At 43.7% G+C, this 26,982-nt stretch overlaps 1 protein-coding gene across 1 annotated transcript; it reads right to left on the reverse strand.

Annotated features, from left to right (window-relative positions):
• Nucleotides 1–893: 893 nt before the first annotated feature.
• RDH10 (retinol dehydrogenase 10) lies at nucleotides 894–26,551 on the reverse strand. Its single transcript, XM_074146177.1, has 6 exons — nucleotides 26,266–26,551; nucleotides 25,801–26,039; nucleotides 5,220–5,318; nucleotides 3,711–3,856; nucleotides 3,256–3,387; nucleotides 894–1,017 (listed from the first exon to the last, which is right to left on the reverse strand). The coding sequence occupies exons 1-6, from the start codon at nucleotides 26,549–26,551 to the stop codon at nucleotides 894–896; spliced, it is 1,026 nt and encodes a 341-aa protein (XP_074002278.1).
• Between the last annotated feature and the right edge of the window lie 431 nt (nucleotides 26,552–26,982).

Raw genomic sequence — 26,982 nt, forward strand, 5'->3', positions numbered from 1 at the left:
GAAATTTAATACAACAGCTTCCTCGGGGGGGGTGTGGGAGAACTCTGTCGGAAGTAAGAATAAGGAGGAAGAAAAGAAACATACAGTCCGTAACGGTGGATTGGACTCTGACATACAGAGGGAAATACAACAGAGCATATTTCAAATCAAGTGACTTGAAAAAAAAGTCAGTTTAAGTCATTGTCTGCATTCCTAGAAAACCAGATACCCGGTACAAGTTTGCTCTGAGAGTATTCAAGACATTCGCTTGCCTTTGCACCGGCAGAGATTTACAAATTTCTTCTTATCTTTGTTTAAATAGAACACACACAGTTGCTACAAAAGAGAATTACACCATAATTGGGCCATGTGTCCTTTAGAGAGCTTGGGCGAACCAGTGAAGAGACGCGTTCAGAAACCGTCCTCAAATTTCCTAAAAGGTCCCGAGCAACAGCTTCCAGCTCGAGATTTCCCTCCCTCCCTCCCTCTTCCCAAATAAAAATCCATTTCTGAAACGTTCCACCTTCTCGTTGGAGACAACCCCGGGACAGCCTCGGCAGGCCGCGGCAGAGAGACCACACAGCGCGTCCCCACGACAAGTAGTACGACTAATTTACTGTACATACAGTGACATCCTAAAGGACAACGGTGGCAGCTACGTTGTGAATTCACTTCGCTTACCTATCACATTTCCCAAGCACTCTAGTCAGTTTTATTTACAGTATATTAAAAAAAAAAAAAAAACCAACCCAAAATCATTGATTTTTTTAGAGTTCGATACACAGGTTTAGGACCCAAGAGAATGCCACGGTAAGATGTTGACATTTGCATCCCTTAGATGCAAGTGCACTTCGCGATTCAGTCACGTAACGTTATCGTGTTCACCCAGAAACGTTAGTCCAGCCAAAACAGTGTTAAATTCCATTTTTTGCTTCGTTGTTGTTTGTAGCCTGTTTCCTTTGAGCGATGAAAGGGTACATACACTTGTCCGCTCCCAAAAATCGGTACATGCATACGACTGCTTCAAAGGGCAGAATACTGTGAAAAGGAGGTTATAAAATTGTTAGGAGACAGCAAAACCCAAAACCTCTGCTAACACCATAAGACACCTCTCCAATAGCTATTAAGAGACTTCAAGGATTTTTATTTCACAGGGATATTTACAGAGAGAACTGAAATTCTAAAGTCCCAACCACACAAGCCAGCAGAAAGAAGGAAGAAGCTACTTATTCACGTGCCCCCAGCTTAGACCTGATTTTCTGCTGCTTCTTCACAAGCAGTGTGTGTGATGAGCTTGTTTGAAAGGGGTAGGGGGGGCGCAAGGGCATCACAGAAGGCCTACTAAAAGCAACGCATCTGCTCAAAGCCACATCAGCAGAGGTCATCAGACATTTAAGATATTCTTTAATGTGGGATTAGTGTTAGTTAATGCCATTCTTTGATCACCAGATGTCTAACAACCTTGGCTTACATTCTAAACTCAACCATCCATCCTCAAAAAGAGAGGTCCAAAGGAAAGAGAGCAATTTCCTTTTTCTCCCCTCCAGATAAAATTCCAAGAGATGACTACGTGATGGGTACCCGGCTACAGACCCTCCCCTCCCTTCCCACATCCACAAAATATTGCTTCAGGGGCTCTAGTGAGAGACTGAGGTGGGATCTGCTCAGCCCCTGGAAGTAGTGGCAGACATTGAGTGGAAAGCAGGGCACAGAATCGAGCCGTCAGGGGCAATGACCACCGAAGGCCTGAGAAGTAGATGTCACTGGTACAGGTGTCCCCCACTGCTTGTGCAGCGGGGACTGGAGGGCCTTTGATCTGAGAGCTGCTGCCTGGGGCATGGATTATGCAGAAGCTTTGATCTCCCTGTTGGAAGCTGAAGTGTTGAACCAAGACAACCCGAAGGGCCTTTGATGTGACTGTTGCTGCATAAGGCACTGAAGCACCCTCTGAGCTTCTGGCTGAAGAAGCCAGTTCTTAAAGATGCTGACAGTGGCCTTGATTTGTTGGCCAAAGAGACACAGACATACTCTCCTCCAGGAAAGAGGTGAGGAGTGAAGGCTCCTCTGGTCTTCGGTGAGCCTGTCCACCACGAGAGACTTGAGGCAGAGGAGAACCACTGCCTCGCAAGGGGAAAAAAATATAATCACCAAGTTCCTCAGTTTCAACCATCCCTCACAGAAGGAAAATAAGACAATGCATTATTTTAAAGGTTCCTCCTACACACTACAGATTAAAAAAAAAAAACAACAAACCACCAAACACCCCAACCACAGCTGTGAAGCTGTTCTCTACAAACTAGAATGCAAGTGATGTTGCGTCAGTGGAATTGAGCCAACTCCCGTATTACCCTGCATCATCAAAATGTCAGCCTGGTTACAGATTAAACACAGCTCCCATCCAAAAACTGCAGCGTGTTGGACAGGACAAAGGAGGCAATTCCTCTAAATAGCCCTTCCTCCAAACTTAAGGCTCCGAAAATTGGTTCTGAATGTGCAGATTTTCAGTTTATCTGTGCGAGTCCTAGAGAATCCGCAGGCAGGGCCTCCTACACGCTGCTTCTACAGATAAAGAGCGAGAGGTTTCTTTGCTGGAAGCTGTCTCATGCCCTATGTCCTAAGGAGGAACCCAAACGATGGGAATTAAAGTCTGTTGAAAAGGAAATAGGAATCTGAGGAGGATGGAAGATAGCAGAAGGGTAAAACAAGGATGCATAACACATGGGATGTCAGTTTTATGGAGCTTCCCAAGCACACAAGCCAAGAAAGAGGGAATTGGGTCTTTTTAGTCTGGAGAACAGAAGGCTGAGGGGGGATCTGATCAACACCTATAAATACTTAAAGGGTGGGTGTCAGGAGGACGGAGCCAGTCTTTTTTCAGTGGTGCCCAGGGACAGGACAAGAGGAAATGGGCACAGACTTGTACATAAGAAGTTCCATCTAAACATGAGGAGGAACTTCTTCACTTTGAGGGTGGCAGAGCCCTGGAAGAGGCTGCCCAGAGAGGTGGTGGAGTCTCCTTCTCTGGAGACATTCAAACCTGCCTGGACACGTTCCTGTGGGACCTGCTCTGGCAGGGGGTTGGACTGGATGATCTCCAGAGGTCCCTTCCAACCCCGTATCATTCTGTGATTCTGTGAAAGAGACTTATGAATCCTAACAAAACACCACCTATGGCCTGTGTGCGCGGGAGGGTGCTTGTGTCCAGAAAGTGGACATGCTCCTGCCTTTTACTAGTTTTCTGTAGACTTGCCAACAAACTGGCATTACAGCTCTTACCTTTTCATGAAGGTGACCATGTACATGAGGCGAGGTGTGCAGATCATGGGCTGGTCCGTAAGGATGGCTCTCATCGCCTGCTTCACACAGTATTCCGGCTTCAAGGGTGGAAGGAAAGGCTCGATTTCTTTTCTGAAATGTTTGATTAAGACAGGTTAACAAGATACATAAAGGACTGTAGACCTCAGGGAAGAGTTCATTAACTCACTTTCTTTGGAATGCCTCAGCAGGCACAAAGACTTCAATTTTTTTTTATATTTAGTGTTAAGTTACAAAGCCTACAGTTACAAAAGGACAGAAGACACCCAATGAATTCAGAAACTCTCTTTTGTCGAGTCTAACACATATTAAAGCAGATATAATACTTACTTTAGTATTTTTATGGTAACAGTTTAGTTACCTTTAAGTACTTTTACGACACTACAAACACTGAGCAGAAGGAGAATTTAACTCACCTGATCCTGCACCCTCTGAACATTCCTGTATCTACAAGATAAGGGCAGACTAAAGTTGTTTTGATTCCATCCTTTTCGGCAGCCTTCAATTCATGGCTCAAAGACTCATGGAAACCTACGGCTCCAAATTTGCTGGCGCAATAATCCTGCGTTGGCAACAAACAAAGCAAAAAAAAGACAACTTAAAAAGGACAGATATGAATCATGTTCAAAGCCAAAGCATATCTGAGGTGATTCCGCACAGATTTTCAAAGCAACAACAAAAGACAGCCACTGAATAGAGCGTCACATCAACTCATTTATCACTTTGCTCTTGAGGCAATTAGCACGGAATCACGAAAGCTGAATGTAGGAGGATATTACCTTGGCTTCAAGTCTTTGAATCAGGCAGGCTCACAGGGCAAGTTACTCCGATTACCAGTTTGCTTAATATTAAATGTTACAACAAAGGACCGAGCTACCTAATACTACCTTGGGTCAAGTTGGAAAAAGCTTGGGGAGTTGGCAGGGCATCGGTGGAAAACTCTTACATGCTTTATTTGTTAAGGTTAGTTTCAACAGAAGATATAACGGAGATTTGAGTGTGTTATTTAATTTTCGGAAGACAATACAGTTTGTGTATCTCATAAAAATATTAAGTTCAGCAGCATCAAAAAGGAATTGCATAGACAGCAGCAGCATTTGCAGTTGCGGTTGGAGGTGTCCACCTCTGCTGTTGATCACACCCACAGTCTAGGAAATTCTTTGTAGTTTTCTCAAGACAGTAAATACTCTAAAAAGCCTGACGTTACACCAGATTCATTCATTTCTGTTACGAAACACTTCAGTTTAAGGTCCTGGATTGAGCCTTACCTATGTGCAAAGAAGCCTGTGCTTACGGGGTAAATATGACCATTATTCCTTTAGACACATGAATTCATTTTCACTAACTGAGTGCTTTTTGCTCGTACTTGTGTTTGTGATAATGACCCAAAAAGCAAGATAATAGGCTCTAACCCCAACCTAGTTTTATGTACCAAGCAAGTCTCACAAACGGGTGTTCTCAAACAGCTGCTAGCAACTAGACAACCTAACGCTGATAACTGGTAAAGCAGGTGAGCCGTGCATTCTGGCAGGAAGGAGCCACATATTCTGGCAGCTCTTTCCTCACAGAAACAGGAAACAGAAAACATTACTTTTGAAAATCCTTGCCTTTGGCTTCAAGCTTAGCACTGAAGATCTTGACACAAGCAGGTTCCTCAATTTATCAGGTAATTCAAAGATCATTTAGCATCCTGAGATCCTTAGCCATCCTAGGCTTTTACTCCAAGTGGCAAATCCACGTGCAAAGCGGGTGAATATGGTGGCTACCAAGTCCTGCAGATCCCACTTACAGGGAGCCATGCGTCGGTACATCACAGCTTCCAAGTATCTTTGAAAATTTGACTTTATTTTCTTCAGCTAATACTATTAAAAAGCTTATCCTAAGCAAGAAGTGCCAAATTTATTGTTAATTAGAGTCTAACCAACCTCCACTCCAGCAGTACTGAACAATCCCAAGGAACTCGCAACTGTCACGATGTGTCCATGATTCATTTCCAGCATCTTGGGAAGGAAGGCTTTAGTGGTCTACAAAGTAAAAAGAAAAAAAAAAATCAAAATAAAACCCTACACCACGAACATACTACATTAGTGATAAAGTGTTCAAAACCCCTATCTGAGTTTAATATCAAGAATATAGAAGTATGATCACTGCACAGGTTTTGAACTTCTGAGTTGGTCAAAAACACCACCAGAAAATCTACAGTTTGTTTGTGAATCCAGACAGCGAGGCAGCAAGGATTGTATCTCCAGAAATCCTAAGGTTAAAGGATCAATTGAGCTCAGACGTGTTTATTTTTCTGCAAGAGACTAGTTATCAGAAAGAGATAATTTGACCCTAAAATGGAAGCCACATTTTTTTAAGACAGAAAAAGGAATGCCAAGTGTTTAATTACACCATCCAGCACATCTGTGTTAAGGCCAGTGCCGACTATCAGTTCTAATTATTGACAGTATGTTTTGCAAGTTAGATCTGGCTAGTTTTAGCCAATTAACTTATGATCTTGGGCATTTTAGATGAAAAGAAATACTAGAGGCAGAGCATTTGCTGATGTTACTTTTTGTACATAATACAGTAAATATCTGCTAGTCTAAACTACTTTCCATCTTTATTAGTATCCATAAGCATTGCTCTAACTAAAAAGACACGATATACACTTCTAGTATGGATTCCACATTTTAAGAATTTCAAAATAAAACAAAAGCAAGTCTCAAGATCAAACTTTGATTTCAACCTCCATTTTTTATGCTTTGATTACAACAAAGTTTGTTTCTGTTTAAAAACCCAAGTCAGAGTTAATGAATAAATAAAAAAATAAATTTTAAGTGATACATTAAAGGCATTTAGTAGAAGATCACCCTTGCTAGGACACCTACCTTTGCCATATCTGTTTTCTGAAACTGACTCAACAACTTTCCTTTTTAAAATAACTATTAAGCAGAGCACCATATCTGCTAAAAAAATAACAATCAATGAAGTAGTAAAACAGTATGTGCAGTTATGATTTCCTTCAGCTTCTAGGCTGTCAGTGTTCTATGAGATCACTTTTAAATCGCCAAAGAACTTCAGACAATGCTTTTTAATCACAAACATGCCCAGTTAATAAAGAGATCTGCTAATGACAGAGCTATTATTCTGCTCTAACTCGCTCACTACCATAAATGCTTAATCCTTCATCCTTCCAGAAACCTGGTCTTCCCATGTAATTTGGATCCAAACCCTGAGCATGCAAATGCCCCTTAAGTATTTGCTACTTGCTTAATTGTTGGTCTGAGTCGTGTCAGCTGCGTTCTTGAAAAGACGTGCAGCTGAATCCATCTAATTCCATTCTTATGCTGTCTGCATTTTCCAATCACAGACGTCAGGACAGTTTTGCTCTAATGATTTTCACATGTTCTTGTACAACATTTTTTTTGCCTGCAGGTGTTAAATGACTAATCCAGACCTCCTAACACCACACAAAAGAGTGTTTTCACTGGACAGCTGGCAGATGATAGAAGATTAACAGACCTCCTGACTCCTTGCCTTTTCTACTGTTGATTCATACAACTCCTAGATTCTGTCATAACTGCATAACGAAGGTAATTATAAAAAACAATCTGAGAGCAAGCTGCCTTGCTTTTGCTTCTTCCCTCATGGCAGGGATCTCTAAACCTCTTATATAGAGCCTTGGACAAGAATTTAGCGCGCTGTTAAACTAATCTGTGCCAGGCACACAGAGTTTCAGCCTCTCGCCCCGCGTCGCATGGCAACAAAGCCCAGCCAGCCCTGGGCAGCGCCGGCTGGAGAAGGTGAAGAGGCTTCCCTTGGACGGCACCGAAGTTTGACGGCGTGTTCTTTACCTGCAGCCTGCCTTACCCACCCCGACGCCCCCGGTGTGTAGGTTAGCCCTCATCCATCCTCCACGCCAGCCCCCTAAGAGATCCGCGCTCCCGGCTCAGTCCTGCTAACAATTTACTCCCCTCCACGGAGCATTACTCAGCTCCATCAGCAGTTTCCACTTACGTCTCGGTTATCTGTCCACATCGCATCGGAATGACTGATTGCCACCTCCCCTTGCCAGAACGCTCGATAACGCAGATTATTCAGCCTGGAGAAGAGAAGGCTCCAGAGAGACCTTAGAGCCCCTTCCAGACCCTAAAGGGGCTCCAGGAGAGATGGGGAGGGACTCTTGATCAGGGAGGGGAGCCATAGGACGAGAGGTAATGGTTTTAAGCTGAAAGAGGGGAGATTGAGATGAGATCTCAGGAATAAATTCTTTGCTGTGAGGGTGGTGAGACCCTGGCCCAGGTTGCCCAGAGAAGCTGTGGCTGCCCCATCCCTGGAGGGGTTCAAGGCCAGGCTGGATGGGGCTTTGAGCAACCTGGTCTGGTGGGAGGTGTCCCTGCCCAGGGCAGGGGGTTGGAACTGGATGGTCTTTAAGGTCCCTTCCAACCCAAACCATTCTATGAAATTGAAGCCGTGGCTGCAAACCACCGTAACTACAGAATGGAAGGGGCACTTGCCTCGGAGCTTGTCTTGGGGGAGAGAAAGAAGGGAAAGAAGTAGTAATAGATTTTGTTTCCTACCACTTCCAAGGCATGGAATCTATGTTTTCTCCCAAGAGATAACCAACAGCCAATTGCACCAAGCTTTGTTGGATTGGCTTTTCTATTATCTTTACTCTGGCACTGCATTTTTTTCTTCTTTTTTTAAAAAAATATGATGAACTATAACTACTTGGCCATAAGTGTCTGTATATACAGCTGTGGAAGACAATTTTCACAGGCGTATATACAGATACGGGAAATAACCAGAACAACCACAGGGCAATGATTTCAGAAAACCCACACAACTACGCTACACTCCTTCAAAGCACAGAGGTAACAAAGATTGAGTTTTTCAGAGCTTGTGGCCGAAGTAACCCATCTGCAACCGAGATGAAACTGGCACGTGACAAATAAACCCTGTTGAGGACACTTCTGGGTGACATCTTCAGCACTTCAAGTGCAGACTGAGCAACTCCCAGCAGCAGAACTACAGTCACTTGGTGTAAGTCATCTCTTAAAAGGCCATTTATGGCCACGTAGGAAAAAGTCCAGCTCCTCTGCTCCGAGGACAATTAGCAATTCATGGAAGTCTTTGCGTGAGACCTCAGCGTTTTTAACCCAGCCTGTTCAGAGCAGGCCCCGTACTTTGTCATGGGACGTTACCCCCCAAATCCATTTAAAACCTAAAGCCCAGGCAGTCTGTAAAGGTAACGCAACTGTCCTACGTAGGAAACTTAGCAGTCAGCTATCAGCATCTCGGCTAAGTGGATGTCAGAGAAAGCCACCTCGGTCGCTGCCATCCTCCAAGCCATCTGCTACAGCTGGAGTCAGGGCTGGAAAACAAGCCCCGTCAGAGGCAGGCACACCCTACGGGGGGGGGGACGCCTTCCCAGGCTCGGAGTAAAGGCTTGCCCACTGCTCCTCCCAGCCTCCCCTGGCTGGGAAAAACAATCCCAAAGCGAAGTTATTCTCTTTCACGGCATAAAGCAATCCCCAAATAAATCAGTGTTCTTACTGAGCTTCTGGCACAGCCCACTTCCTTGATCAAAGCAGCTTCCTCCATACTCTGGTCCCCAGTTTTTCTGCCTGTTACATAAACCAGATCAACCTAGTTTCTTGTTTCTAGTTTCTTTCAGCTCCGGCTACATCTGCCTTCCAGACCTGAAGCCTTCTGTGTGCTTGTTGTGCTGCTGAGAAACTAGTTAAGAGCTTGACCGGTTCGGGGCAAGATGCCTCCTGGGTGGCCTTCCCATCTGGAGTTTGTCTGAACAGGTAGCACAGCCCACATTAGTCTTCCGAGGTGATGCATGGACATGCTAATCCTCCATAATAAAAAAAAAAAAAAAAAAAAAAAGTATTAGAAGATACCAAGCAAGAAATGTGTTTTGTCCGTGGCATTAGAGGTCACGAACCAGGCCCCCAAAATAATTCAAATCAACTCAAGTGATTTAATCAAACTATCTGCCGTCTGGTTTGATCCTTTAGGTTTCCGTTTTACCCCTCACAGCTGCAGAGGAAGACGTTTAACCAAAACATTTAAGTACTTAAAAGTCAGAGCTGGGTCTTTTATTAATTGCAAACATAACGCACGTTTCAACACTGAGAAGAAACCAGTAAGTAGCATATAGTGGACAAAAGGAATGGTGTTGTGATGCATCAGGATGAGGAACCGGGGAAGTTACAGAGTGTTCAACATCAGAAATTTAAATTAAGCATCCTCTTCACTCAGAATTAGCATTTCTTCTTTTTTTTTATTAGGGAAAAAAAAAAATAAAATCCCCAAAAGGACGGTGCAAACATGCGTTTTCTAACTCTAACCTGCAGTATAGTTTAGATACAGCAACTTGGTAGGATAGATAGAACATAAGGAGCTATTCTGAAGAGAGAGCAGAGCTAGTTTTTCCATCTAGTTTAAACTTTAAGTTTTTTGGAGTCTAGACATCAATTCCTAATCTTAGGAATCAATTCCTAATTCCTCTATGCTTCTGACTATACCAGGAAGAGCAAACCATTCCCAGTAGCCGTAACCAAACATCTATTTCATGTGCACACAGCTTTAATGACTTATTTCTCACAAGTGTGAAACTGAACAAGCATTTACATGTCACTTCATAGCTTTCGTAATCTGTTCTCAACATTTTGGTTTACGGCAAATTAACTTCCAACAGTCTAGCACTTCTTCCCTCCCCTTCCCCAAATTCTTTAGTTCCACTCTTAATGAAACAAAACTCAAAAGGTTGTGCAACACAAAGAACAGCACAGCTGCAATGTCAAGACAAATTAGTCTAAATACAGCAAATGAGAATATGAAGAAACACTCTGTTTGGGAAAGTGATTTTTTTAATTAAATTTTGGATTAATTATTCTTAAAGAAGAAAGCAGGCATCCACAGAAAACAATGTTCACTGTATGCGGCTCAGGACAATGGATACCGAGAGCACACCAAAGCAGAAAAGTATGTTTAGAGAATTGTCTTTATATCAAAGAAAGAAATAAATAAAGGTACCAAATCATAAGGTCCTTTAAGTTTCTATTTTTCAATACAGTAATTTTTTTCCCACGCTTTCTGCCTTCTGTTAGTGTTCCACAGCCCTTTTAAACTATTTTGATGGCATAAACAAGCTGCTTTACTGCAAGGCAGAGACCCCTTTATGCCACAGGAATAGCTCATTTTCCATGCACCCCTTCAGGTAAGAAGGACAGAGTACGGTTATTTTTCTGGGGCTGGATCCAAACAGGTGAGTTTTTACATCACTAGAGTCATCCCCAGCAGTGACGTACAGGTAAAACAGATAAAGACACTTCCTCCCAAGCCCCAGCTATTCCCAACTGCCAGGACGGCTGCCTAACACTGCAAATCAGTGCGACATTTGGGTAAATGTATAGTTTTGTCTCCACGTTAAACACTGTTTGGCCAGACCCAAGAAGCAAAATTGGCCTGACTAGTCAAGGGCTCACCCAGATGACTCCGAGAACTCAGGTACCAGCGATCATACCAGCCTGCTGCCAGGCGGGTTAGCTAATCCTCTAACCACTACCATGAAGCAACCGAGCCAGTGACAAGAAAATATTGTTCCAAGTAGACGTCTTTTGTCTAAATTGCACATTATGTCCTCTCTCCCCTTCAGCATGGATGTTCAGCCTTCTCTGCCGCCTTTTCTTTCCACAGGTCTGTCCAAACTGTATAGAACTAATGCACCTCTGTATGTTGAAAAGGAAGGAAAGGTGCCCGAGAGGCAGAAAAACCCCACGGCAAGCTTATCAGTAAAGAGACTGAAGTTATTTTCAGCTACAGCCACGCAGCCCAGCTAATTTCAGAAGAGAACCACTTTAAATGCATTTTATAAACACAGGGCAAAACTCCACTTAGAGGAGTACAGTGAAAGTCATTGCCAAATAGTTTTGGAAATGGCCTTGAAAGTATCCCCTAGAACTGTGTAACTCTCAAAGGAGAGTTTATTCAAGTTAGAGGCTACAATATCCCAAACTCCTTCTCACGCACCAAAGCATGCGGTTACGAGCCTGGATTTAACCATCTATTTTCCTTCTCGCTTTTTTATTTGGTTCCAATGAGAACTGAGAGCAATTACTTGCCATTTGCGCTATCATCTCAATTATTTTTGCCCCATATTATCTTCCCGCCCTTCTCCAATTCCTTTGTACGAGCATCTCTGAAGTATTAGGCTGAGGTGAGACTAATAACTGTGACTACGTGAAAATACCGAGTTGAAGACCAGAGAGACCACGCGGCACAGAGGATGCTGCTCTGCCGGGAACAGGCTGAACGCAGAAGGTGGACAGAAGTCTACGACTCCTGTTGACCTCGCTAACGTTAAGGGACCAAAGCTGTGCTTTAAAGGAGCTCAGATGTCCCTGCCGACTGTTTGCAAGGAGTGCTGGGCTCCTTCTGGATAATTAGCCACTGTCTAAGTAAATATTTGAATAGCTGTGGAAATTAGTGCTATTTTTGATCTTCTATTTCTATTCTCAAGAAACGACAATGAAAAATACGCCAGAATTACCCAGTCTTCCGAAAGTCATGAATTAAAAAAAGGAAGTCACAGATTTCTCTGGCTTGTTGATGGGTCTACCCAGATCCTTTTGGAGCAAAAAGGATCAGGAGATAACACATGACATCTCCAAGCCAAGCTTCCACAGATAGCCGTATGAAAAGCATGAAAGGAAACTATTCAAGGATTGCCCTCAAGTGTGCCTTGAGCATTCGGAACAAAAAACCTAGACCTTTCAATATTTCATCTCGAAAGGAGTCCCTTAGTTATTTAGCTCCTGGCAGGCAACACAACCTGCAATTTCTCACTAAAGCTTTACTTGTCCTTCACATAAAAAACCCACTGTTTTGGGGCCGTGGGGATTCCTTTAATATTGAACTGCAAACGGGAGTTAATGCTTAACATACATGCACAGTAATAACGTTGCAGTTGCCTTGCAACCAGAAGCTCATGAAAGAACAAGATAGACTTAAAGAGTAAGTTCATAATGATGACGAGCAACGAGAAAGGAAAAGCCACACACACACACACACACTGCCCCCAACACTTTGCATATCCTACATTTGCAGACAGAGTGAAACTGCAGATAAGATCTACCCATGTTAAGAGGTGAAGGTAACAAAATAATACCCTGAAGAATTAAGTCACAATGAAAGACAACATCGGTTAATTTAAAACTGTATTTGATTTACAGAGAAATAAGCATCTTTTTTTTCCCCTCTCCAACTTTGCATGAAATACTGCTTTGAAGTACATGAAGCATTAGCTTAGTAGAACCCGAAGCTATTACTTGAATCACTTTTTGGTTTTTAATTAATTATTAATTCGTAATAGTAATTAACTTTTCTGTTTTCTCCGCCCTTGTGACTGATCCGTGCACACAAAATCCCCTGCTTCTCAACAGACATATTTGAGAGAGAAGCACCAAAGTTGTACAAAACTAGGAAAAAATCTTATGTATGGACGTTTGTAAGTGGGTTTGTTGGTAGTAACAAACATCTGTCATGCCGTTTGCTAAAGAACAAGTACGCTACAGCCCACATTTACATTACTACCTTGTTTTATTTTAGTATTTAGAGTCCTGTTACAAAATTTCTTCAATTTTCAAAGCCAGTAGTTACCACTATTTCCCGTGAACGGTTCGGTTATTGTAGTGGCTCCTCTCACATGGAGTCAACTCATGTTGAGTCTATCAGAAGAAAGCTGAAACTGAATTAAGTAGTTTCCTTAATCAGAAGTTAGTGCCACAAAGCTGTTTACAATGGGTAGACAGTAAAGATAAGATAAGTAATGCTATTTAAAAAAAAACCAAAACCAAAAACCCACAGGAAACTAATACCACTAGTTATCTCTCAAACATTAATCATTGATTTCCACTCTTTACTACTAGAACTAATTATGCCATGCCTCGGGCAACTGAACATTGCCTGGCTAAATTGCCTTTTGTATAGTTTGTTAACAAGGCTTAGTCGAAAAAGGGTTGTGTCTACAGAGAGTGGGGTATGAAAAGTGCTTAGGGAAGGACACTGCAACAGAAACTTTGGTTACTGTTGCCTTACCCTGTCACTGGATTGTCTCCCCCTTCCCTTGCCTTTAAGGGCTTCATTTCCTGTGATCTTACCCCAAATTGGGTAACTAAGACTGGAGTAGCAAACAGCTTTGCTCTCCCTCTCCTCTGAACCTCTTGAAGGTTAAGCATTCAAGAACGCTACCTAAATAACACAACTCTTGCTTCAGAAACTTTCTTCTTGAGAGCCAAGGAGGGAAAGGTACCATTACCTGAGGTGTACAGTGCTCTGCTGCTCCTCAAACTCCCACCTCTCTTACATACAGCATCCCCCACCATCGCACCGCTCGGGATTTTGAGAGCACCTCCACCGAGGGCAGGGGTTTGGGTACATCTGACACAGCCAAAGGTGGCCCCGATTTCTCCTTAAGAACATTTCACTTCTGTTTGGAGAGGCCACCACTTTATACGCTCTCTGGGCATGAGAAAGTTCAGGTATTCAAGCTGAACTACCCTTGTTATTTCTGTACCAGCAAGTGGAAGTTAGAGACTTTATGTTATTGGCATGCAGTCTCCATCCTTCTGCTCCTGGAAACTTTTATATTCTTTCTTCCTAAGGGGAAACAGATTTTAGATTTACATGCTTTTTAAATTACTTCCACCTTCAGATGTCAGGCCTGTCCTTTAATGTGTCTGATCTTTCTAATGATTACATGCCACCAGTCATTTCTGTGGAAGCATCCAGCTGCCTTTAACGGGCACACTTGTATATAGAATCATAGACTGGTTGGAAGGGACCTTAAAGATCATCCAGTTCCAACCCCCTGCCATGGGCAGGGACACCTCCCACCAGACCAGGTTGCTCAAAGCCCCATCCAGCCTGGCCTTGAACACCTCCGGGGATAGGTCTTCTCTACGGCAATCTGCTCCACTGGCTGATAAAGAGTCCTTCCCCATCCCTCCTGTAGCCCCCTTTTAGATACTTGGAAGGGGCTCTAAGGTCTCCCCACAGCCTATATACTATATATACACACTACCATACACGCACACCAATTTGTCTACTTTCGTCCACACTTGCAGGTATTGCTTGGTTGATGTATAGCTGCTTCATATATATGCAGCAATATATATATTTGTTTAAATCGCTGGTTGTATATTTAGACCTTTTCCCCACAGTTTTTGCAACCCTTTGATTTTATATGGCTATGAAAAAGAAGCACCTTCTCAAAGGTTGTCCAGAGAGGCTATGGAAATCTCCACCCTTGGATATCAAAAAGGTGTTTGGAGGCAGTCCTGGGCCACTGGCTCTAGGTGGCCCTGCTTGAGCAGGGGGGTTGGACCTGATGACCTCCACAGGTCCCTTCCAACCTCAACCAGTCTGTGATTCTCCGGGTACATCAAGCAAACCAAGTCCTTGCTCAACAGCCCATTCCTCTTCCTCTCACAGAGGAAGACATTCACAAGCCAGCAGAGACTTTGCCATCTTTGTCCCTGTGTTACCTGCAAGTTTATCAACCCAGAATCTTAACTAACTGGAAATGATGGCGATTCCTCTGCCATCTATCTCCTTTATCTCCCTTACAGGAGCTCTTGCCTGTAATAAATTATCCTGCTCTGTCTGAAACAGCGTCTGTTCTACTGCCATTTCTCCTTCTCCTGTGGTCTCAAGTCCTTTCAGCTGGAGACAAGGTCCGATGAAGCAGTGCAGAGCACCTGGATGAATTTCTGGTGGAATTAACATATTTTCAGCCGAGTCCAGAATATAAACATACCATATTGTTTTCAAAAACTAATGTTATCCCCCCAGCTATTAGATGCCTTCCAGTAATGACACTCCCTTGCCAGCTTCTTAAGGGTATTCTGAGCCCTCACAGACAATTCTGCCTGAATTTTAATAGCTTTGAAAGCTTGGACAGAGCAATCACATTGAATTATCAACGTGAATTCTCAGTGAAAGACAGTATCTCTGCTTAAGCAGTGTATAAGCGCAGAACATAAATTGCCAATGATGTTTATTGTGGATTTCAAATGCCAAACTAATCTAAAAGCTGAGAAGAGTTGGTAGTAGGTAAGATGGCACGGTCAGAGGGCTGTTGGAGGTCCAGCTATGTGTTTAGCCTGCCTTACACAGCAAAACAAGCAAGATACAAGTCTAGACTGAAGTGGAACTTGGGAACAAACCTATAGGTGCAGACTGCTCCAGCCGGCACACATTTAAGGCATAACCAAGCACGAGAACTGAGCCTTTCAAAGTAACTCATGCACAGAAGCTGACCTCTTCCCTCCCGCCCAAAGGCATCTCACTAGACCAGTTGATATTTATTCTCCACAAATATGAATCTCATTATACTCTCAGACTATCATAGCTACCAAACCACAATTACTAGTCAATTTAAAGCAAATATTACACAGTTGGCAGCAGCCACTGAAAAGTAACCTCCACTTTAAAGAAAGTGAATGAATCCTTCTGCTCAGATCTCCCATTTGAGCTCTCTGCATACCCAATACTAACACTGAGCTCCAACACAGCTCCAACACGGCTGTGACAGCCCAGTTAGACTCCTTAAATTCAGGAATTTAAGTTCCAGCCAGAGTAGGCAGCATCACCAACCTCGTATTCTTCCACGAACACATCTATCAGTAAAAACAACCTACCTCGCATTTATTCAAACGTCAAATTTGAAGTTACTTTAGAGTTTGCTGGTCAAGAGACACAAGAATTTAACACTTGGCTACTCCTTTCCGCAAAAGCTGGTTTAAGCCCTGCTGAAGTCAAGCCACTAGAAATTCTGCTTTGTTTATATACTGACAAATGGCCATGTCAAAGGATTTGTAGTGTTTCAGAGCTATGTTGACATTAGTGTAACAAACACATTAGTCCCTCACCTTCGTTAGCACAAGTTTGCAGCAAATGTCCAACCATTTGGAGAGCAGTTATTTATTGCCAGCTATTTAATAATCTTGACAAAAATGAAAACATGCCCCTATGAGTCAGTGAAAAAAATTCATTTCAGAAAAACTATTAGATAAGAGCTCAGAATATTCTCTTCGGTGAACAAGAACACAATCCAACTTTTAGATACATATTTTTTCTCCAGCTTGCCATCAGCTTAGTCATCCTCTGGAATATTTAGTAAAACTTGGTATTTTAGTCTGCACGTTTCCAAAAAATTACTAGAGGACAGCGCTGTCAGAACTACTCATGGAAAATATGAAGTCATCACTCGTGTTTTATAATTTATGTGGCAGTGGCAAAACAGAAAGAGACTATCTCACATTTTATAGATACCTTAAGGCCACTACCTCCGTTGCTGCAGCACTTGCCTGCAGATGAAAGCTGAGTCACTTGACTCATCCCTCCCCAACTCAGTCACTAAGTCATTGTTTCGAATCAATTACTTTATAAAAAGGAAAGTGGTTATGCCATAAGTGAGTATCTCACAAGAGGAATAAGGTGAGGAAAGCTCCCCTTTCCACATAGCAGCCTGCCTTAGTGGAAATAGGAAAATAAAGAAGATATTACAGTCAAATGGAAATTTAGCTTCAAAGTTTGTTGAGGAAACAGTAAGACCTAGAAGGCTCCAACTTCTTATGAACTAACTCACCGAATGAGAAGTAACATTTTTAAAATATATGGAGCTTAGGAGGTTTTTAAAAGCCGAGGTGTTTCCGTTTCATGCTTCTCCTCAAAAGACCCTCCCAAAAAAGGGTCTGCAGAAAACAAATAGTCTTAAGCAGGTAAACTTTCGCTTCATAAGCCAACAAAGGCTAAAATGACAACGAAACTCCAGCTAACACCCTGACCAAGATTCTGCTTGCACAGGCACTTTAACCAAACACCAGCAAACTGCTCCCTTCCTTAGGGGCCGAGTTTTTAAAGCCAGAGAGGTCCTTCCTTCCTTTGCCTGCCTGTGGAAGGAAACTATGCTGTGGAAATTCACTTCCCACGAGCTGAAACACAGCTCTGGCCGGGTTTTTTCCCACATTCAAACGGGGTTATCAGGGTTAGTACAGCTCATTTCCAGAGAAGCCAGAGCGCAGTAGGCACAGAGATCATGGCTCGTGAGGGTACACAACAGCAATCGCGGTATCGGTGAAAGGCAAATAAGCCAGAGCTGTTCACACAACCTTATTTGATGTGCTCAGAAAACTAACTTACCTTTATCTAAGGGTGTTTAATAGTGTGTAATTAAAACACTGCCATCTCCTTAGAAGTTGAGTTGTTACATTCAGACCTGTTATGCCAGTGGCGGATTTGCTATAGCTTGGAACCACTTACGACTACTTAACTATTTGGAGCCTGTAAATCCTACCCCAGAAAATCTCTCCAAGAATGAGGTTTCATTAGATGGCCGCAGGGGTCCCGTTCACAGCTACGTGGTTTTATCCTGTTCCTCCTCACCTTTTCCCCAATACACGCTGGCCAGTCCAAGTCTGAAATGTCAATGAAGTGGGTCTAGTCTCTAAATAGAAAAACTAATCATCTTGGCCAAGCAAACGAGCAGCTTTCCTCCCTGCCCTCCAGACAGGTTAGCAAGCTGGGCTGGCTCACCCAGGGATCAGGAACACCAAAACTAGGGCAAGGTAAGGTGCAGATGCAAGGCATGGTCCCAGGTGACATCTTGCCATCACCACTAAGCTGCCTTGAAGGTTCATCCTAAGTCAACAGAAATTTCAGACAAGTTACCTTTAAGCATAAGCTCGGGCGTTTTTCCAAACCAAAGTGCTGGAGGAGCTGTCACACAAGTTCAAACAGATGGCAGAAGCCACCAGAACCAGGGCACGTTTAGGTGTAGAATTCAACAGCCAAACAAACTTGAATTTCAAAAGGCTCACACCACGGCAGCCACCCCGGCTCCCCAGCTGTTCCAGCGTTCCCTGGCCTCCCATCCCAGTTGTGATAACTCACTCGTGTCAAGTGTTAATTTGACTGGCATATAAATCATTATACTAATATAATTGTTTACAAGAACAAAGTGTTTCTTCAGAAGTGTAAGCACAGATGTAAATCTCTCCCCCATTTGTGACAGACCTTCTTTCAAACTAAAACCTCAGAAACTGAGATTTTACCAGTCTGTGCCTACTCATCCACATTCTAACTGCATTTTGAAAGACCTTGTCTCTATTTAACAGACTAAGAAGCCTAAAACCACAGGTAAAATGCACATCGCACATAAATCAGCTTCAGCTTGCCTTTGCAGAAAGACCTCCACCATATTTCACAAAAGACAGAGAGGTACCAATAACTCAGATTTACCATCAGTGCGAATAGCCAGAAAACCTCAAAGGTCAAGGAGCAAGGTTTATCAGGAGAGCGATGCTCTGGCTTTTACATACAGAGGACTGCGGAAAGGTTTAGTACTACAGATACATAACAAAAAAACCTTCCCTCCCCCTCAAAAAAACCCCCCAGAAGTGAAATCAAAGCATGGGAAGGGCCGGGAACGAATAATGCTTCACAGCTGATAAAGATGAAAGTAAAAAAGATTTTAAAAAGCGCGGTGCTAAAATGGCAGGGATGGTGCTAGAAAACACAATGTTCATCTTTCCTCAACTCTTCAGAGTAACTGATGACACTGAGAGCTTCAGAAAAGGACTTCTCACGCACGCAGATCGGCTAGGACAGGTCCTCAGCAGTGATGAAGATCCTGGGTTGGAGGACACTCACCAACACCGTCATTAGGATGGCTTTTTCCCACAGCCATGGCACCGATCGCTGATCCAGCACCTTTCCTTCAGAGAGGACCGGTGATTTTGAAAGCATCCCTAGGGTTTGCTGACACGTCTCTCACCCTCAGGAAAAGTCACAGGAGATCATCCCACGTGCCCTACCTCTGCAAGCTGTACTGCAACTCCAGCTTGATTACAGAAGGCTGGAGCATTGCAAGCCCCTAATGATTAATACCTCAAATATGTTTCAATTTCTTTGAGAAGTCTTGGCATGTTCTCTTCAGGACAACTTTCCCTTTTCTAATGGGACTTTCATATTGCTTTTCTGTGAAATAAGTGACTTGTTTATATGACCCAAACTCTTCAAGCTTCAGACAGTCTAATGCACGGAAATAACCGGTGAATCACACCTCACACTACCATCTCGGACACCGACCTACAAGCAACAACCAATCCAGGTGTCACGCTCTGAGAATCTCCATTTTCTGTCATTTGAGGGTCCAAGTCCCCTGCGCCTTTCAAATGACACAGCAAGTTCACTTCCAAAGTATTCCTGAGACAAGCCACCGCAAAAGCTCGGGTGTAACTGAAGCCGTTTAAGGAAAACATTCTGAACGGTCATTTCAGATTTGTTAATTGACTAGGATGAAAATCAAACACTTTACATCGTTAATGAGAAGGCAGGGAAACTCATGAATTCAGTTGCTGCTTGAAGAAAAGAGGTCAGCATCCTCCCCCGTGCAAGGAAGATGCTCAGGCACATAAAGTGTATCTAGGAAAGTTGGTATTGTAAGTAATGTAGAATCATAGAATGGTTTGGGTTGGAAGGGACCATTGAGTTCCAACCCCCTGCCCTGGGCAGGGACACCTCCCACCAGACCAGGTTGCTCAAAGCCCCATCCAGCCTGGCCTTGAACCCCTCCAGGGATGGGGCAGCCACAGCTTCTCTGGGCAACCTGTTCCAGGGTCTCACCATCCTCATAGCAAAGAATTTCTTCCTCAGATCTCTTTTAAAACTGTTCCCCCTCGTCCTATGGCTCCCCTCCCTGACCAAGAGTCCCTCCCCATCTCTCCTGGAGCCCCTTTAGGGACGGGAAGGGGCTCTAAGGTCTCCCTGAAGCCTTCTCTTCTCCTTGCTGAAGAACCCCAACTCTCAGCCTGTCCTCACAGCAGAGGGGCTCCAGCCCTCTGAGCATCATCATGGCCTTCTCTGGACCTGCTCCAGCAGGTCCATGTCCTTCCTGTGCTGAGGACTCATTTTCAAAGTCTTCGATATGCTTTTCCCACTGCCCTGATGGAAGCCATGCTAATTAAACAAGTCAAGAGTGCTATAAGCTGTTTTGTTCACACTCTTTGATACGTAATTACTTGTTTATCATTGAGATACAGGAGACAATGGTTGTCATGACTGAACAGCCCGAATAGACCTCACGGGTTAGAGTTGAGTAACTTGTGGAAGAGGTGGAGTTTTGTGGGAAGCATTCTGGAATCCCCATAAAGGGTGCTTGAATTAATACGATTCCTATGAAGGAAGGGGCTTTTCATGTAGAACTAACACTCACCCCCTGCCCCATCCCCACAGGCTTAATTATGCTTGCTGACTCTTTGGATCAGTACATTATCTGAAGGGGCACTTTTAGCCTCACTCGTTTCTACTCCAAAACCAACAGAAGATCCCTTTTGCAGGCAAAGCTTAGACATCTGGGTACTCAATAAATGGTTCGGGTGGGGTTTTTTTGTTTTTCTTTTTTGTTTCCTCCTAAAAGGACCAGAAAATTAAAAAGTCTTCCACAAAAGATTGATTTTTCTTTGCAAATTATCACTACCTCTAAAATGTGACTACAAGGCCAGACTGCGGATACACACAGATTGCAAGAAACAGGTTACAAAATTAGAAGATTGCAGGCTGGTAACAGCTGTGATTGACACAATAGTAGACAAGCTCCTACTAGACCATGAAATAAATCTGTGAGGAAAGCTCTGAGCCAGAGTCCTGTGCCTACTCAACCTCCAGAAATACACATATACCCATTTATTTTCCCAAACTTGTGTTAAGCACAGCCCTTTGTAAAATGAAAAAGTCCTGTTTTCTAGAGCGTGCATCTGGGACACAGCATTTTCTCAATTGATAGATTCCCTCTGTTTTCTTGAGAAATAAACCCAGGAACATACCAACCACAGCACCATACCCAAGCACTTAAAAAGTTTTAAGTACGACTAATATGACTATTTCCGTAGCTAAGAGCCTTGCCTGCTTTTTTTGCTTCAGGTTCCCTGCCCAGCATGCTACCACAGTGTATAAACCACACGTGCTGTCCGGGGTAATTTACTGGTGGCATGTAGCAGGAATCATTTTGCAAGGGAAGAGTTAGTTTTGATGACACTTTTTGGATCACGTGCGTTGCTTGAATTCGATCCAACTCATTTTTCAAAAACAAACAAACAAGGCAAGAATTTGTAGATTAAATTTTGTAAGGAAATTTATGCATCTTGGATTATGTTATCATGAAATTAAAAAAAAAAAATAAAATCAATTGAAGCAGCTAATTCCAGTCATTCAAAATGCTAAATATAGGTAGCTGGCCTGTCAGTGGAATACTGTGTCTATATTTGATCATAGACACTAGAATCCTAGAGATGAAGACAAAAATCAAACTGCTGTGCCAAGAGGCCACAAAAGACAGGGCCTGGTATAGTTTCAAATAATATAACTTATGCTGTCTTTTCTTCTGTAGAAGATTCAGTGTGCACATCGAGTGCAATACTTCCATATTTAAACGAAATATAGGCATAAGGCAGCTTTATTTAACACCAGGGAGCTTGAAGAGTCTAGAACAACAATACATGAGTATTGATACCTTATAGATAACTACAAGCCACTTATTTTCCAGGGCTTTAGCACTTTCATTAGACCAACAACTACAGCAGCTGCATAAATAGGGATTTGATTTAGTAACTCCGCATTAACTTTCTTTCCAAGGTAAATTAAGTTTTGGATTATTTATGAATGTCTTAATTACTTGAGTAGTATTTCCCCCCTTTACTCAGTATTTCTCTCTTCCTGTATTAATGTCAGGACACCTAAAGGTTTGTTCAGTTTCCACAAAGACAAATATACCTGGCTAACTTCAAAAATCAATTAGTTTGTAAGCAAATGAATGTAACCAGCACAGTTAAGGCAGCAGTAGACAAGCCTTCAAACTCTGGGCCCTAGTCTCTCACCCACATGGGTTTTTTTATTTATTTTTTTTTTTCCTCTATAAATATGACAGAGCTGGAGCTGAATGCTTTTGCTTCCCCCTTTTGGTAAGTCGAAGAGAACTCCTCTAGGGGGAGAGCTGTTAAAGTTTTGGAGGATCCACATGACAGGGAAAGGCAGATCACGCTTCTCTCAGAGCCGAGTACTGAAGAGCTACTGCTCAGAAGGACCTTCACCTCACAGAACTTTACAGACCCCGATCGTCGCCTTCCCCTGCCCCTCCACGAGACCCATTCAACAACCAAACCTCGAAGGATTTCTCAGGTACTACGCAGATATACAACATTGATACCTACATAGCATTATTCTTCCAGAAAAAGTTTTGAAGTAGGTACAAGGATCTGAAATTGTCCTGAAATAAAACTTTGTATGGTAGTTTTATTAAATACAGTTCCATGAGCTAAAAGACAGTCTTTTGATACTTCACTTAAAGCTTTATTGTTAAACCACAAGAAAGAAAAACCGTTATTCCTATAGTTGCTTAAAACTGATTAAGCACCGGCTCTATCATATACTGGGATTCAACATTTTTCAAATCTGAATCCTGATGTATCACAGGAAGAAAAATTTCCTTGTCTGCAGAAGTTCAGTTCCAGTAATTGACAAGTGCAGCCAAGTAAGTTATTATTCTTACAACAGGCTGGCAGGAAAGATAATGTTACACTCCTGCTACAGTTTTATGCATCTGCAAATTATAGTAAACCAGAGCTGGCTTGTTTCAAACCAGGAATGGATTTTGTCTCTATGTTTTCAATATCAGAAGCATTCAAGTTATCACAGCATGAAATAACAGGTTTTTAATACTGCAGTGGGTTTTACGCTGTGGAAATCGCTACACGACACAGCGGTGACATGTTTATATAGAACACTCATAGGAAGGATTATACAAATCAGGGATGTCAGCAAAATGGAAAGCATCTGGTTGGGCTGTGGGACGCTGCTGAGGCGCTCCCCACTGCCAGCTTGCGATACAGTCGGAGTGACAGCAGTCACAAACCAGTCATGGACTGGTGGCACTGCCTATCGTGTAAATTGGGCAGCCCTCAGATCATGGTTGCCAAGGTAAAGGAAGCTCATATCACCTGCGTTCTGCACGAAGAGAGGGCGATCCATCTCATCTCAGAGGCTTCAAGGGGAGAGCCCCACTTTAGGATTTTATACATAAGCACATTGAGGCTTGATTAATCATCAAGGGACAAGGAAGAATTTCCCTTGTCACACATTACGGAAAAAAAAACCCAAACAAAACCCCAACAAAAGTACAGACACTTAACTACTGAACAATATTACATGGAAGATCCATGTCTTTATAAAAATCCATTTACAGCTTTTTGGACGAAACACCCTCCAAGAATAGCTAAAAGTCTACATAATGCTCCAGAGTATTAGCTTTGCTTTTGGACCACCAGTTTAGCTGACACGGAAAAGACTAGCTATGTAAGACTTCACACATCTAGACACATTGTTCTATTTAAGTCATCATTGACTTGCATCAAAAAAAGTTGGCTCCAAATCAGCTGATTCAGTTGATATCTTATGAATTAAGTACTATTAGTTTAATACAAGTCCACCCACTGTTGGTCAAGCCAACCTCTTCTGGGATTGGGAAAGGGAAGACGGGGGGGGGGGGGGGGGGAAGATCTGCCAACAGCAAAAAATAAAAGGAAAAGCAAAGCAGGACATGGGATGTGCAGGAAGTGTACATATGAACAGATCCTCAATTAAATATAAAGGGTGTTGACTGCTCCTCAGAAGCTTAAGCCAAGATCTCAAGTTCCACAGTTCAGATCTAACCATACCTTCTTGGAGGCTTTTTTTTTTATCATTGTATTTTTTATTTTCAAGTCACTTCACACTAACATTTAGAGATGAATGGAACTGTTATGGAAACCCAGTCATAGCAATACTAGACTCTAAGATTAGTTTTCTATTACTGTAAGAGACTCGGAACACACAGAGGGTGCTTTAAAAAGGTCTCTGAAACAATGTTATAAATAAGCGTATGACTTAGGCCTGAAGGAAGAACAGCTGGAGAATTTAGGATCCTCCCATATTTTAATTCATGGTGATGTCATAATTTAAGAGTTCTTGGAAACTTTGTCAATTCGGCATTTAAACCACATCAATAACAGTCATTAAATCTAGTGCACATCTCTGTTTGCTTAACCATCAATTTAACTTTTATGAAGGGGAACACGCAGAGCTTCAAGTTGTAAAGTCGTCGTATGAACTTTCTCAGAACTTTGCAAAATGGCCTTAAAAATGTACTTTCCCAGTTTAAAAGCCTTTCTGAAGGCGCTATCTCGCCTGCACCAAAGTTTAAGCACTCTCTCCGCAAGCTTTACAATACATTGGAAAAAAAAGACTGCTCTGCCATTAAGCGTTTCACAGTGCAGATTTGAAGGGGCTCCTTTAGGGTTATGAAACAGCATTTCACTTCCATGTTAAAAGGAAAAAAAAAAGAAAAAAAAGTTTGGTTTGGGAGGGCCTTCTGAGTTTTGAAGATGAGACATTCTACAAAATTTTATTATGAAAAGGTAAGACCCAGCCAAAGAAGGCTTAAGTTGAAGTATATTTCAGATTGCCTAATCCTTTGATTGTTATGCAAGTGTATTTCATAACCTTATTTGAAGGACCAAAGAACAGTTTTAATACTAACAATGGGCTCAGTCTGACAGCTAATTCTAACCCCAGTGTGCTTCATGCCCTCCTTCCACACTCCAGTTTATGTAACTCCACACTACGGTGAGTTTAAAAAAAGTAAAAACACACATGAAAACAAGGTTTAGATAGATAAAAAGAGCAAGTTCACATAACTTGTTCTCCTTGATTAGCATCTGCTAGTTATGGAGACAGTATTACTCCAGAAACCATATTAAAGATTTTTTTCTTACTTCCACTGGCATCCCCCAGAGAAAGCTATGAGGACAAATACGCAGGATTCCTGAAAAAGTGGTCTTGGCTTGATTTCTGGAGAGATCTTTTTCGCCTTTCCTCACAGCCTTCAAAAGGAGCAATTTGCCTCCCAGGCAATTCAAGCAACATTTCCAGCAGGGGTTTTAAGTATTTTTTTCTTTCCCCCCCACCCCGAAATGTGCAAGTTTGCTATTGTAGCCATCATTAAACCAGCATCTTAAAGCTGCTAACATGCTGGCATGAGACTAGCCAGAAGAAGTCTGAGAAAGTCATTCATTAACAGTAACAGCCTTTAAGCAGGCTCAGAGGTTGTGCTCGCAAAGGATTCCACATCCGGGGCTGCAGAAAAGGGCACGAGACTCAGAACTCTGGATTCGAGGCAGATAGAGTTGTTTTAAAACGGCCTGTTAACAATTTTAATACCCACCATTCCTGTTTAACAGAACAGCAGGCTAAAAATAAGAAACCCACAAAAGCGGCGAGCTCGCAAATGAAAGGGAGCAAGCACCAAACTCAAGGAGACACGAGTTAAGCAACAGCAGTTAATTCCCCCAAATTAACTGACCAGACAAAATAAAAATAAAAATAAGAGGGCAGCAGAAAGGAGTTGGTATTTACCCAGAAGTGCGCGTGACAGTTGACCATCATGGTCCTCTCGATAAGCTCATCGGGACACTCCAGGAGATGGTGGCCGGAGACCACGCCGGCGTTGTTCACCAGGACCGACACCTCGCCCACCTCCTTGCGGACCCTCTCGGCCGTGGAGTAGACGTTTTCCCGTTTCCCCACGTCGCAGGTGTAGGTGTAAACCTGCAAGTCACAGCGGGGCAGGGCATCTTTTTCTCCCTCTCCGGCTACTAAGGAATACAGAGAAGAAAACAGAGAGGGGGGGGGGATAAAACTCTTATTTTTATGTTGTTATTTAATTAACTAGTGGAGCGACGAGGTGTTTGATGCCCTCCAGCAGGTGAGAGCGGCTCCGGGCTGGAGACCCCCGGGCAAGTAGCCTCGGCTACCCCTTCCCCAGGCCAGGGCAAGCTAAGCGGTAGCCCGGGTAGCCGTCCCCAGCAGGCCACCGCTTACCTCTGGAGGTGGCAGCCGCCTCGGCCATCTCCCGGTAGATGTGTCGCACCATGCCCGCCGTCTCCTCGTTGCTCTGGGTGTTGATGTCCCACAGGACCAGCAGAGCCCGCCGCCGGGCAAACTCCAAGGCGAAGAGCCGGCCCAGGCCGCTGCCCGCCCCGGTGATGAGGCACACCTGCCCGGCCACGCTCTTCTCCTTGGGCCGCACCAGCCACTTGGCGGCGGCCAGCACGAACGCCCACAGCACTCGGAAAGTCACCACGAAGAGCTCCAGCAGGATGTTCATGCTGCCGGACCCCGACCGCGCCGGGTAAAGGGGGATGGCGGGGGGGACGACACCGGAGCGGATCCGGCACGGCAACCGGAGAGGGGACGGACACCGGCGGCGCGGAGGCTCCCCCCGCGGCGGAGGCCGCCCGGCTCCCCGCACCTGGGGCCGCCCCTGGCCCGGGACCTCCCGCTGCGGGCGGGCAGGGAGAGAGGAAGGGAGACTCCGCTCCCGAGGGTGCCGGGCTAACCCTTTCTCCGCGCCGCTCGCCCTCGGAGGCGGGCTCCGCGCCCTGCCTCAGCCACACACGCCAAGGACGGAGCCCGGACACCGCTCTGCCCGCCCGCCGTCGCCGCTTCCCCGTCCCCTCTCGCCCGCGGCCCCGCTACTGGCAGTGAGCATCTTGCTGGCTCGGCCCCCCCCTATATAGGGCGGGCCGGGCGGCCGGG

Source organism: Numenius arquata, chromosome 4, assembly GCF_964106895.1.
Source record: "Numenius arquata chromosome 4, bNumArq3.hap1.1, whole genome shotgun sequence".
In the NCBI taxonomy this organism is placed as follows: Eukaryota; Metazoa; Chordata; class Aves; order Charadriiformes; family Scolopacidae; genus Numenius; species Numenius arquata.

Excerpts from the sequence above, each read along its gene's own strand:
- RDH10 (XM_074146177.1), bottom strand. The coding sequence starts at position 26,551 with ATGAACATCCTGCTGGAGCTCTTCGTGGTGACTTTCCGAGTGCTGTGG. Across the intron at positions 3,857-5,219 it reads TCAGTACTGCTGGAGTGGAG|GATTATTGCGCCAGCAAATT; the intron begins GTTGGTTAGACT and ends TTGCCAACGCAG. Across the intron at positions 3,388-3,710 it reads TTCAGAGGGTGCAGGATCAG|AAAAGAAATCGAGCCTTTCC; the intron begins GTGAGTTAAATT and ends CAAACATTTCAG.